General features: G+C 35.8%; 1 protein-coding gene across 3 annotated transcripts in view; it reads right to left on the reverse strand.

The window, feature by feature from the left end:
* SEMA3D (semaphorin 3D) overlaps positions 1-13,716 on the reverse strand; it is a 256,333-nt gene that overhangs the window by 95,800 nt on the left and 146,817 nt on the right. For all 3 annotated transcript variants that reach the window (XM_027838813.1, XM_027838812.1, XM_027838814.1), the window contains exon 5: positions 6,652-6,771. In XM_027838813.1, the coding sequence (XP_027694614.1) occupies positions 6,652-6,771 (120 nt within the window). The remainder of the gene's footprint in view (positions 1-6,651; positions 6,772-13,716) is intronic.

The following is a 13,716-nucleotide window of genomic DNA, read 5'->3' on the forward strand; positions in this document are numbered from 1 at the left end:
AAGAAAAGCAAAAATAGTTCCTACCATCCAGGAGCTCAAATGCAAACAATTTATACCAGCAAGATATATAGAGGACCAATTTGAGGTTATTTCACAGAGAAGGCATTAGTATTAATGGAGAGTGGGACAGGAATATTTTAGAAGGTAGAACTTTGTATGAGAACTTAAGGAAGACAGGAGGTAGATTTTATATTTGATCTAGGAAGTAATAGGGAGCAGCTGGAGTTTATTAAATGAGAGGGAGAGGGAGAGAAAAAGTCAGATACTTTATTAATATCACTTTGATAGCTAAGTGGAGGATGGTAAGGAGTGGGAAGAAACTGGAGGCAGGGAGACCAATCAGAAGGTTAGTACAGTAATGTAGGCACGAGGTGATAAAAGCCTGTACGAGGGTGAAGGCAGTGTCAGGGTTGAGAAGGGATCATGTGGGAGAAAGGTTTTAAAAGTAGAATTGAAGCTACAAGACTTGACAACTGATTGGAGAAGGGGTGGGGGGGTGAGAGAGAATGAGGAATTGAGGATCACATCTAGGTTGAAAATCTGAGTGACTGGGAAGATGATGGTGTTCTCAATGATAATAGGAAAGTTAGGAAGAATGATGGGTTTTGGAGAAAAGATGAATTCAGCTTTGAACATGTTGAGTTTAATATGCCTATGGGAAATCTATTTAATATCTCCAATAGGCTGTTGGAGATGGAAGACTGGATGTGGGTAGAGAGGTCAGCACTGGATAAGTAGAGATGAAAATCATCTGCATAGAGATAATAATTAAATTCATGGGACTTGAGATCACCAAGCAAAAGAATTTAGAGAAAGAGAAAAGAGCCCAGAATAGAACCTTGGGGGATAGCCACAGTTAGCATACTGGATGAAGATCCAGTTAAAGAGATTTAGAAGGAATGACCCATCAGGTAGGAAGAGAACTAGGAGAGAGCAGTGTCACATGAACTTCGAGGGAAGAGAATATCAAGAAGAGGATATCTGACGGTGTCAAAGGTTGCAGAGAGCTCAGTAAAGATGAAGATTGAGAAAAGGACATTAAATTATTTGACAATTAAGAGATCAATGGTAATTTTGAAGTGAGATTTGATTTCTGATTTCACTGATATAAGAAATTGCCAGTGTGGAAATGCCCTCCATGGGAGTAGATCAACTCTTTGTAATTTTTATCTCAGACATTTGCTTAAGGGTACTGAGAATTAAATCAGTCAGTCAGTGGAATAGTCAGCATGCAATGGGCCAGACACTATTCTCAGAACTGGGAATAGAAAGGAAAAAAAAGGCAAAAATAGTATCTACCCTTAAGGAAGATACTTTCCAATGGGAGAGATGACATACTGACAATTAGGTACATATACATATACATATATATATATATATATATGCATATATATGTATATACATATGTATGTGTTTTGTGTGTGTGTGTGTGTATACATACACACAAAATAGATGGAAAGTAATCTGAAAGAGAATAGTGCTAGGAGACAGGAGGACTGGGAAAGAAAGTCCTCCTTAAGTCATGCTGCTTCTCAGAGTTACAATGTTCCCCTAAATTCTAAATACCAAGGAATATCATCAAACATTTATGAGGTGTCTATTACACGTAGAGTACTCCTTTGCTTCCATAAAGAAAGTGTTTTTCTACAATTATTACAAGCATTCTTGGTTGTGATCTCATTTGCTTCTGGGCATCTAATCCATCTAAGTTGTTCAAACAACCCCTTTGAAACTTTCATGTCATCCCTGGCACTGTAGTGAACAAATCCAAAGCAAGCAGCTTCTTTGCAGTGTTGCTGATGCATTAGGCCAAAACACCCTGTTGGAGTATTTTCACTATTATGAAAACAGTATGTGCTTTAAAGTTACTCAGTTGTTTTGGCTCAAACATCTATTTTTACAACAGTGGCCTCAGATAACACAACATTGGCAGCTTTTGAATGCTTGGGAAGAAGCATCGTCTTCTTAGATTCCACTTTCCAAGAAAAACAGGAATGCAAAATCAGCACAGCCCCATGGTCCTTTGGCAGTTCCATAACAAAGACAGCATGAGCTATCCAGAAAGACATGAGACTCACAACATGTGGAAAAGAATACATATTATCTGTCCAGACAGATGTTCTACAAGGAATAACTACAAACCTGTGTCATGGAGCACTATGAACAAGTTTTATAACATGATAAAACATTTATTAGGTGCCAGCTATGTGTAGGGCACTATGCTTGGACCTGGATTAGGAAATAATGGAAAATAATCTAGTGTCTACATTTTAGTAAGGCAGGGAATGATGTGAAAGACTTTTAGGGAGAAGTGGGATAAATGGCTCCTAAAAAAGAATTTTTAAAATGTCTGTTTCATGTCTTTTATTATTTACATTTTCATTTCATTTATGTTTACTAAAGTCACTTTGCAAAAATGAATTTTTTACTATAGTTATTACTCACTTAAGAAAAAATAATTTCTATAATTTTATACTTATCAAATTGATAGAGAATTAATGATTTTTTGAGAAATGTTGAAAATGTGGAAATATCAGTCCCAAGTATATTATTAAGTGGTACAAAAGGACAGCAACTAGTGAAAAAATGTGATTATGCAGGCTAAATCAAGAGAAAAGTATTGCATCTCTTTTAAAAGGAAATTATAAACTGAGTGGAGACATCCTAAACGATGAGCCACAACTGGATGTGTTGAACATGGATGTGTTTAAGGTATTTTTTAAAACATAAAGGTACAAGTATAGCCTCTTGTTTACAGACAAATTTGTGTTGTTAGCACAGCCCATCTCCCTTTTCAACCACTAGCAACAAAAATAATTTAAATTAAAATAAAGGGCACAAACAATTAACTTATGTAAACATTACAGAGGAACAAGTAGCCAGCCAGGTTCACTGGTACCCACATAGTGTAAAATGACCTACAAGAATAGCTTTAGCACGCTGGATGGATGGGGGGATCTACAGGAGAACGAAGGCCTTGGGGCTCATAGGGATCACAGATCTAGATCTGAAATAGACCCGAGAGGCCATTAAATTAAACCTCCTCATTTTACAAATGAGTAAACTATGGCAGAGAGAGGGTAAGTGACTTATCCCACAGTCACTAAGTGTCTAAGGTGGGATTTGAACTAGGTCTTCCTGACTCCAAGTCCAGCGTTTTATACATTCCACCAAGTGGCTTTTCATCTTATAGTTAAGGAAACTGATAACTAGAGAGTTGAAGTCACACTCCCAAAGGCATGTGGGTAAGAAAACACAGAGCTAGGCTTCAAAGCCAGGTCTGATTGGAAATTTCTGATCTGAAATCCAAGGCTTTTTCTGTTGCAAAAGTCTGTCTCTATATCAAATAAAGCCCAAACCTTTTAGATTGTCACTAAAGGCCTCTACCTATTAGTCTCAGTGCTTCAGTCCTAAAATTTGTATTAGTTTCCAATTGAGCATCAGTGTCAACTTGGGCAAGTCACTGAACCTACTACAAATTTCTTCATTTTAACTAGCAAACACCTGATCTCAGACACTCACTAGCTGTGTGGCATGGGCAAGGCACTTAACCCCTATCTTCTTCAATTCCACTTCTGTAAAATGCAGACATACTGGAGAAAGAAATGGTAAACCACTCCAGCATCTTTGTCACAAAATGGAACTGACGAAGACTTGTACACAACTAAATACCTAAATAAGAAATGGGAGGATGTGGGCAGGGCCTGAACAGGATGAGATGGTGTGGATAGATTGTTATCTACAGTAATAAAGAAAATGCCCACATCAAGGGGATCACAGACCCATTGATGAATTGAAATAAAAAAAAAATAGTGGGTAGAAGTATCAGGACTGGCAAAGAGGAAAGATCAGGACACAGCCCAGGAGCACAACATTTTACAGGAGAGACCTTCCCATTTTGGCAGCAAAAGAGAAAATGGGAGAAATTCCTGCATTCTGGAGAAAGGCAATGTGCAAAAGGTGGTGAGAGAAAGGAGAGGTACCAGAGCTGAGAATTTGTTACCCAATATTACAGTGAAAGTGCTACTCCCCTATAGGACTGTTGAACCTATCACAATGATGGTAGTTCTATCACACTAACAACTGTATCCAATTAGTTGATTATGAAACACCCTCCCCCCCTCTTCCACAGTAAACTGTTTCTGATTTTGTGATTAAAAAGAAAAAGACGATTGATTTTATTAAAAAATGACAGCTAGGAGGCACAGTGGATAGAACAATGGGCTTGAAATTACAAATAGTTGAGTACAAATATTACTTCAGACACTTACTTGCACAACCTAGACAAGTCACTAAACCTCTCTCATGCTGTGATAGATCTCTAAATGGGAATAACAACACCTATCTGGCGAGGATCAAAAGAGATGACACATGTAAAGTGCTTTGCAAAATTTAAAGAATTAGGTAAATGCTAACTATTATTACTATTAAATGATTTTACAGACAACTTTGCTATTCCAAAAATTTAGGTGCATCTGTATTCCCTTTGAGAAAATTATTGTCATGACTGTGTTTCATATATTTAGCTAAAAATGAAGAGCAATAACATTAGCATACTTTAATATTTTATTATAGGAATTCATTAAAGTTGATCAGATATGATATGTATCTTATACAAAGTTCTGGGGTTAATTTTTCATTAAAGCAGTCGAGAGTCTTCTACCAAGCCTGTTAAATGACTACTCAAGTCCTCTGACCAGCTGAATACTCTAAGGACTCATTATGGCCTGTTCACTCATAATTCTCTTTTTCAGAAAACTTGTAATTTTGATGGCCTTAGGGTTTTTTGACAGTCCCAAACTCAAGTAATTAGCTCCATCTAAATTTCCTTTCAGCAGCTCTGATTTTAGGAGCTGCAGAAGAATATTTGCCGTTCTCAGCAGATTGTAAGCATTCGGCCTTTGGCCTCCAACTTTGAAACACACCTAACCTGTGGAGCTGAGTAATATAATTACACACTCTGCTATGAATTACTGCTTAGGTAATACACTTCATCAAAACTGGCCAAGAGAACATACTGCTGGCAGCAGAGAAGGATGGATTCAAGGGCTCCCTCCCCCCCCGCCCCAGTTTTCTTTTACTGTTTAATGGAGTAAATTGTCCATGTTGGCTTTCTTCAGACACTTGAGTCTGGGCTAGTTAACTCAAGATGATTGGGGCATGGTATTAATGGGAGCCAAGACAATAGATTGGGTCTCTTTATGAGTCAGTTACTTTTTCACATGGAAAAACACCTCCATTAATAATTACAAACCATACTAGACTAGGTGATTATGTGGGTTCTAGTAACTAATTTGCCACTAAATAACTGTGAGACCTTGGTTGGAGTCATTTTTTCTTCTCTGTAATATGAGGGAGCTGAACTTGAGATCTTCTAAGGTCAATAATCCCTAAGCTACAGTTTCAAGATGGTGTTACTACAAATAATTGATGGAATGCGTATGTTGAACTTTATTTTTTTGGCAATGGTGATGGAATGTAGTGAATCATCCATTTGCTCTTGCCTAGTTTTTGTGAATCAATCATATTCCATGATTCCATGATCTTGCTAACGTCATTGTAGTTCACAAGAGCCAGGTGAAAACATAAATGATCAATTTTTTTTGATGAGGCAATTGGGGTTAAGTGACTTGCCCAGGGTCACACAGCTAGTAAGTGTCAAGTGTCTGAGGTCAGATTTGAACTCAGGTCCTCCTGACTTCAAGGCTGGAGCTCTATCTACTGCGCCACCTACCTGCCCCCAATAAATGGTCAACTCTTAAGGATTACTATCATCATTACTAGAAAAACAACACAAAGTACACTTTCCATGATGTTAACTTAGTAACATAATGTCAGAATCATATTATTTTTGAAATAAAAGAGAACTTCAAGATAATTTTGCCTAATTCCTTTGTTTCACAGATGGCCTGTGTTAAAGTCCAGAGAAGTTACATCACTTGCCCAAGGTGACAAAAGCAAGTTAACGGCAACATCAGGCTGCTAACTTCTGAATCCATACTTTTCATTACTCCCTACTATCTGTACATATGTCTTCACAAATACACATGCTTAAGATCTAAGAGTGCAGCTAGGTGGCACAATGAATAGAGCTGGAACTGGAGTCAGGAAGACTCATTTTCCTGGGATCAAATCAGGCCTCAGACACTTCCGAGCTGTGTGACCTGTGAAAGTCACTTAATCCTGTTTGCTTGTTTCCTCATCTGTAAAATGAGCTGGAGGATGAAATGGCAAACCACTCCAGTATTTCTGACAAGAAAATCCCAAATTTGAGCAACAAAAAAGATCTAAGAACCTCACATTTCATAAGAGGCAAGATGTTGATCAAGACCCAGAATAGAAATAACTCCTTACTATAAGATCCATTCAAAAGACATGAATTATAATAGCTGAACTAGAGTAGACTATAGTAGAGTCAAGAAGGGGGGTAGAAGAAAAGAAGGACAACAGAAAAAACATATATTATTAATTTTGTGAGTCTCATGAAATTTCACCTATAATAAGAAAAAGAAGGAAAAAACACGTTTTATCTATTTTATAAAACACAGAACTATTTCTTTATATAAAGTGCTGCTTGTCCTGTGCCACAAAAACGTTTAGGATTTTTTTTAAATAGCAAAATTATGTATTTATTTGAGCTCAATCACATACCTCTTTGTGGGTTCCAAGATCAATGTATCCACATATTGGGTGAAAGGCTCCAGTCCCACACACATAAACATGAGTTCTGTTATAAGCCTGAAGCACTCTGATGAAATTTGCACATTCTGTCTATTGAGCATAAGAAAAAAAAAAGAATTAACACAAAAACATACAATGAGAAATGTCCTTCATACCACTTGTCCTCAAGATACTATTCTTTGGATAAACTTATTTTTTATCTAATATATTTACGAAAAGTGAAGAAATATTTGTGTTTAACAGTATCTGTAATCATCCTATCACATTTAAACTCACAAAAGGTACAAAATTATTTAGAGTTAACATAGGAAATAAGTATGTAGAAAATTGTTTATATAAATTTTAACTGATAGACCATAATAATTGAAGAAAAGCTACCATGATAGATTAATAAAAAAAAATTTGGTTGATTGTGAAATCCCACTTAAGTGAGGCACAGAAGCCTAGAGGGTGAGGCATGGTGGCAAAATAGATACTTTGCCAATGTAAATGGACAAAACGAAAACAAAGAAAAAATAAAATCGCATATTTTGAACAGCTAAGTGAGCTAGACAGTCTTTACAGATGTAGAAATCATTCCAATTAAATTACTTGCTCAGAGTCAGAAATCAGGTCTGGGTCAGAAATAGGACTAACCAAGACCTCCAGCCTTTAAAGCTTTCTATTATGAATTTTTCCTCCTATGATAGCATATTTTTAATTTTATAATTCAATTATAATTTATAATTAATTTTGTAATTTATAATTATAATTTTACAATTTATATTTTATAATGATAATAATTTTATACTTTTATATTCAATTTATAATTCAAAGGGGAAACAAGATTAACTTTGAAATGTAAGGAAATTATACACTGGGGTTGTGTCTTTGGAACTTTCTTCTTTTATGCAAATGTTTGAATTTTATGTCATAGTGTTCTAATCTCTAGGAGGATACAGTTACCTATATTTGCTTTCAAGAAAGTATGTTCAGTTGTGCCTTGCACAGGTGTCTGATTTAATAAATGTTGTCAATTGATTGAAGAAATTCCTAGAAAGGAAGACAATCCAGCCTGGATTCAGCCTATGCTTCCAACACTTTCTCCTGCTACCTCATAACATGAGCCTTCCTCTCCGTCCTGTCTAGAGTATTCACTGTCTCCTACACTAGTGGTTCTTTGGGTGGTTCAGGGACCCTTGGCACCCTTTCAGTAGGTCTGCAAGGTCAAAACTATTTTTATGATAACAGTATGGCATTTTCATTTCTAATACAGTACATATTGATACTGCATTAACCCACAAAAACAAAAATTTGATGAAAGATGGAGGTCCTCATTAATTTTTAAGTGTGTAAAAAGAGTCCCAACACCAAAAAGTTTAACTGTTGTCCTTAACCAAAAAAACAAAAACAAACAAACAAAAAAAAAAAACAGTGCTCATGGCTCCCTCTGCCCCTTTGCTTATGTTGTCCATTCTTTGAAAAAATGTCTTACTCTTCCCCTCTCTTTAATACAACATTACTTGTCTCCTGAGGCCCCTGCTTGAGTCTCAGCTCTTCTATGAGATCCTTCCTGACCACTGACTGACTTCACTCTCTCCCTCTTGTAAGGTTTACTGCCTTTGTGTATTTTATGTATATGGCATATTTTGTGAGTCTCATGAAATTTCACCTGTCATAAGAAAAAGAAGGAAAAAACACATGTTTTATCTATTTTATAAACTATAAAACTATTTCTTTATATAAAGTGCTGCCTGTTCTGTGCCACAAAAACATTTAGTAAGTTTTTTAAATAGCAAAATTATATATTTCTTTGAGCCCAATCATATACACACACATGCACTTTTATGTATATGGCATATAGACTCTTAAGAGGCAGAAAAGATCTCAGAATTCATCTATACCAGCTTCCATATTTTACTTATAATACTCAGAGACTTTAAGTGACTCACTCAAGGTCACACGTATAATAAGAGGCAATGACAACAACATTAGAAACAAATAAAACTTAATCTTAAAATCAAAAGACTGAAGTTTGGTTTCCATATTGGAGACACCTTGGTTTGAATCTTACTTGTTAATTTTGTGGTACTGTTCAGGTTATTTACCTTCTCTCAGTTTCAGTTTCCTCATGTGTAAAACTGGGTTAATAATAGCACCTACTTCAGAGGATTGTTGTGAGGATAAAATAAAATAATATATGTAACCCTAAAGCCCTTAGCCTCAATTCTTTGGGACACTCTATATAAATGTCATCTATTATTATAAGTCATCAATTAGTTTTACGACCCTGGACAAGTCTTTTTTTTGGTCTCAGTTTTCTCATCTGTTAAATGGGCATAGAAATGTTTAGGGGAATGTTGTGGAAAAAAAAGTCTTTGTAAAGCTTTAAACAAAATGGATTTTAATTCCTGGCAAAATTTGGACTAGAACCAAACTGCCTGTCTCCCGGTGTAATCTTTGTTTCCCCACAGGGTATTTTCTCCATAGAGAAAGAGACATATAGAAAGAGGGCAGTTAGATGGTACAACAATGGATAGAGCACCAGCCCTGGAGTCAGGAAGACCTGAGTTCAAATCAAGCCACAGACACTTACTAGCTACGTTACCCTGGGCAAGTCATTTCATCCTGTTTGCCTCAGTTTCCTCATCTGCAAAATGAGCTGGAGAAGGGAATGGCAAACCACTCCAGTATCTCTGCAAAGAAAATCTCACACGGGGGTATGGGAAAGTCAGACACAATTGAAAATAACTGAAAGATGATTATAGAGAAAGGCAGCACAGATCAGTTGGAAAAGGTTGATGTTTACCACCTGTGTGCCCTTGTACAAGTTAACCTCCCTGGACTTGAGTTTCCTCATCTGTAAAAAGAGCTAGCTGAATTAGGTGGTCTCTGAGATTGCTTCCAGTCAGGGATCTTTGACCCTAAGAATTTAGGCCAGATATTAACCTTCCTAAAATTATTATTAAATCTTTTACATGTATATTTCTTATTTCTCAAACTAGACTTTAACTTCTTTGGCAGCTTACTCTTTGTATTCCCAGTGGAGTTCTACATCATATGACCATTCCTAATAGATATTTGTTGAATGAAAGAACAAATGAGCTATAAGGTTTGACAATCTCTTTTTTAAATCCAGTTTCCAAACTTCTTGAATATCTGGAGAATCTAATTAAATTGTTAAAGGCTGTTCTTCAGTCTGTGTTTTTTTTTCTATCCCATTGTATCTATACGTGTTTCTTTACATGCTCATTATCTTAAAAATTCATCCTTTTCTACTTTTCCTATTACCAAGAATTGCTACCTCTTTGCTTTTCAGAAGATCCTTTTTATTAATTATAACCCTTTCTACTTCAAGTCACTGTCACTGGTAGAAGCAACAGCTTACCCCCCAAGACTGGGGTCTGCTGGGTTTCTTGCTTTCCAAAGTGACTGTCTACAAGTGACTGGTCGGTATCGCAGTTTCTCAGTACCCTTTCTGTCTGTAATATCCTAAAGACACTGTTGCCTGATATAAATGAATATCTTTTGTCTGTCATTGTGTCCATCTTGATCCTAACTTATTCATTTTACAAATGAGGAAACTGAGGCTTAGGTTAAATTGGCCAGCTGATTAGCATCAGAATCAGAATTTGAGTCCCAGTCTTCCTGACCCTAAGTCCAGAGCTCTAGCTACTATGCCAAAACATTCATGAATGATATCATGTGTATGAATGAACACAAGATAGTAGTGAAACATCATGGCATTTTTTCATTCAGTAGGGAGACAGGACCGGTGAACCATTGAAGTGATAGCGTATGTGTGTCTTTGTGTTGGTTACAAAAAGAATATGACTCATGTTCAGCCATTCTATTCAGAAAATAAATGATAAGATAAATATGAGATAAATGATTTGTCTTTCTCATCTGATAGATGGGCCAGTATATCTTTTATTAAAGACATTACATTAAAGACTGTGTTCATTTCCCCTCCTCCAGTTTGGAAATAACAATTCTACCCCATTTCTTTAGTTCCCTTGATATTCTGGACCTTTCATTCTTCCAAATGAATCTTGTTATTATTTTTTCTAACTCTATAAAATCAATTTTTGGTAGTTTGATTGGTATGGCACTGAATAAGTAAATTAGCTTAGGTAGAATTGTTATTTTTATTATATTAGCTCGGCCTACCCATGAGCAACTGATGTTTTTCCAATTATTTACATCTGACTTTATTTGCATGAAAAGTGTTTTGTAATTGTGTTCATAGAGTTCCTGGGTTTGTTTCAGGAGGTAGACTCCTAAATATTTTATAATGCCTACAGTAAGTTTAAATGGAATTTCTCTTTCTATCTCTTATCGTTGGGCTTAGAGGCAATATATAGAAATGCTGATGATTTATGTGGGTTTATTTTATAGCCTACAACTTTGCTAAAGTTGTTTATTATTTCAAGTAGTTTTTTCCTTGATTCTCTAGGATTCTCTAAGTATAACATCATGTCATCTGCAAAGAGTGATAGCTTTGTTTCTTCTTTGCCTATTCTAATACCTTCAATTTCTTTTTCTTCTCTTATTGTTAAAGCTAACGTTTCCAGTACGATATTGAATAACAGTGGTGATAATTGACATCCTTGTTTCACCCCTGATCTTATTGGAAATGCTTCTAGCTTGTCCCCATTACATATTAAGCTTGCTGAAGGTTTTAGATAAATGCTACTTATTATTTTAAGGAAGACTCCATTTATACCTATGCTCTCTAGTGTTTTTTAATAGGAATAGGTGTAGTATTTTTGTCAAAAGCCTTTTCTGCATCTATTGAGATGATCATGTGGTTTCTGTTAGTTTTGGTGTTGATATGATGAATTATGCTGATAGTTTTCCTAATATTGAACCAGCCTTGCATTTCTGGTATAAACCCTACCTGGTCATAGTGTATTATTCTTGTGATAAGCTGCTGTAATCTATTTGCTAATATTTTGTTTAAATTTTTTCATCTATATTCATTAGAGAAATTGGTCTATAATTTTCTTTCTCTGTTTTGACTCTTCCTGGTTTAGGTATCATCACCCAGGAAGGACATTTTTAAGAGAGGTTTGAACAGATTTGATTAGATTTTGTCTCTTCCTAACTACCACTTCTTCTCCTTCTCCTTCACCTCTTTCTCCTCTTCTTCCTCCTCCTCCTCTTCCTCCTACTCCTTCTTCCTTGTGAAGAACATACCATTTTTTCAGTTTACAAAGTATTTTCTACATAGCAGTTTTTTGGGGAAATGCAAATTGCATTCGATCTGTTATTTAGTTCGATTCTATGTGAAATGTTATTATGAAAATTATTTCATTTAATTTAGTAAAATACTTACAAAATTATATAGTTGTATATTTGCAGTGAAACATACCTAAATTCAATTTACTTATACAATGTTTTTATAGTTGTTTAGAACCTAATTTATGTTCATTTGTTATTCATTTGTAATTTCTAGGCTTGCTAATTTTAACTTAATTAACTCCAAACCTGGCTTGGTCCTTGATTCTTATCTTCTCTTACTTTCCCTTACCCACAATCCTGAAAGTTTTGAAGACACTAAGCAATGAGATCTATAGTCAAGAGCAAAAATAAAATAAAGATAAAAAAATCTACCAATTTCTCAAGTACTCTGCTTCTGTATGAACCTAACATCATCCAGTTACTTGGGTACAGATTAATCAATGGCAGCTAATTTCAACAGTTTTTTTTCTTTTGAGGCTTAACTTTATCAAATGGATGTAATAATTGGGGAATAATTATAGCTGAAATAAGTAATAGAAACAAAATTTAGGGAGAAATAGATCATATTGATAAAGAAATCCAGGGGCAGCTAGGTGGTGCAGTGCATAGAGCACTGGCCCTGTAGTCAGGAGGACCTGAGTTTAAATCTGGTCTCAGACCAGACACTTGACACTTACTAGCTGTGTGACCCTGGGCAAGTCACTTACACCCAATTGCCTCACAAAAAAAGAAAAGAAAAAAAAGAAATCCGTAACAATGTTTTTATTTTTGATCTTAGATTTAGGGCTGGAAGGAACTTTAGAGGTCATGTAGCCCCAAACCCTCACTTTACATATGAGGATATAGAAGCCTAGTTAGGAAAAGTGACTAGCATGTTTAGAATTCAGAAGATTAGGGAACAAGAAATGCTATGTATGTGTAGGAGGGAGGGAAGGGAAGGAATTAAGGGGAGTATATATGGGGAAATACTGGTGTTTAAAAAAAGTATTAATAAAATGAATTTTAAAAATAATGAGAGCATCTATTATAGAGCTTTAAGGATTATAAAACATTGATGACAATGTTTTGATTACAAGCATTATAACTGATTACAAAGATTACAAAATATTGATCCTCACAACAATATTGTGAGATGGGTGCAATTATTATCACGATTTTACAGTGATTATAGGGATACTTGTCTAGAAAACTTTTATGAAGAGCTCACATAGGGCAAGCGCTCATATGGTGATCAGAAGAAGCAATACAAGGACACTCTCAGGGTCTCTCTTAAGATCTTTGGAATTTACTGTGTAGCATGGGAGACACTGGCACATGACCACTCAGCATGGCATACCCTCATCAGAGAGGGTGTTGTGCTCTATGAGCAAAGCAGAATTGAAGTAGCTCAAAAGAAACATGAGATGTACAAATTTAGAGAATGCACCCCAAATGTTCACATGAACTATTTGTGCCTGACCAACCAACCAACCAAAGTTTCATGAAATCCTTTGGTGAAAACAACTCTTCACTTGTTGGATAGCCTTCTGGTAACAAGCTTCTCCAAATTTTACTAGCTTCCAATGAACAGAAGAATGCTGTATTTCATTATTTGGGTTCAAATCCTAGCTCTGCTATTAAATAATTATGTGACCTAAAAATAGGCATAATTGTGGGTTTCTAGGCCTCAGTTTCCTCATCTGTAACGTGAAGGGGAGTCTGGACTGGCCTTGAAGTTCCCTTTCAGCTCTAAATCTATGATTAATCCTACATTCCAAGCCTTTCTTCATCCCTATAACCTCTCAGAAGACAGGGTTACTACTATGATAAATA

The sequence above is a fragment of the Vombatus ursinus genome, unplaced genomic scaffold, assembly GCF_900497805.2.
Source record: "Vombatus ursinus unplaced genomic scaffold, bare-nosed wombat genome assembly UNPS02014830.1, whole genome shotgun sequence".
In the NCBI taxonomy this organism is placed as follows: Eukaryota; Metazoa; Chordata; class Mammalia; order Diprotodontia; family Vombatidae; genus Vombatus; species Vombatus ursinus.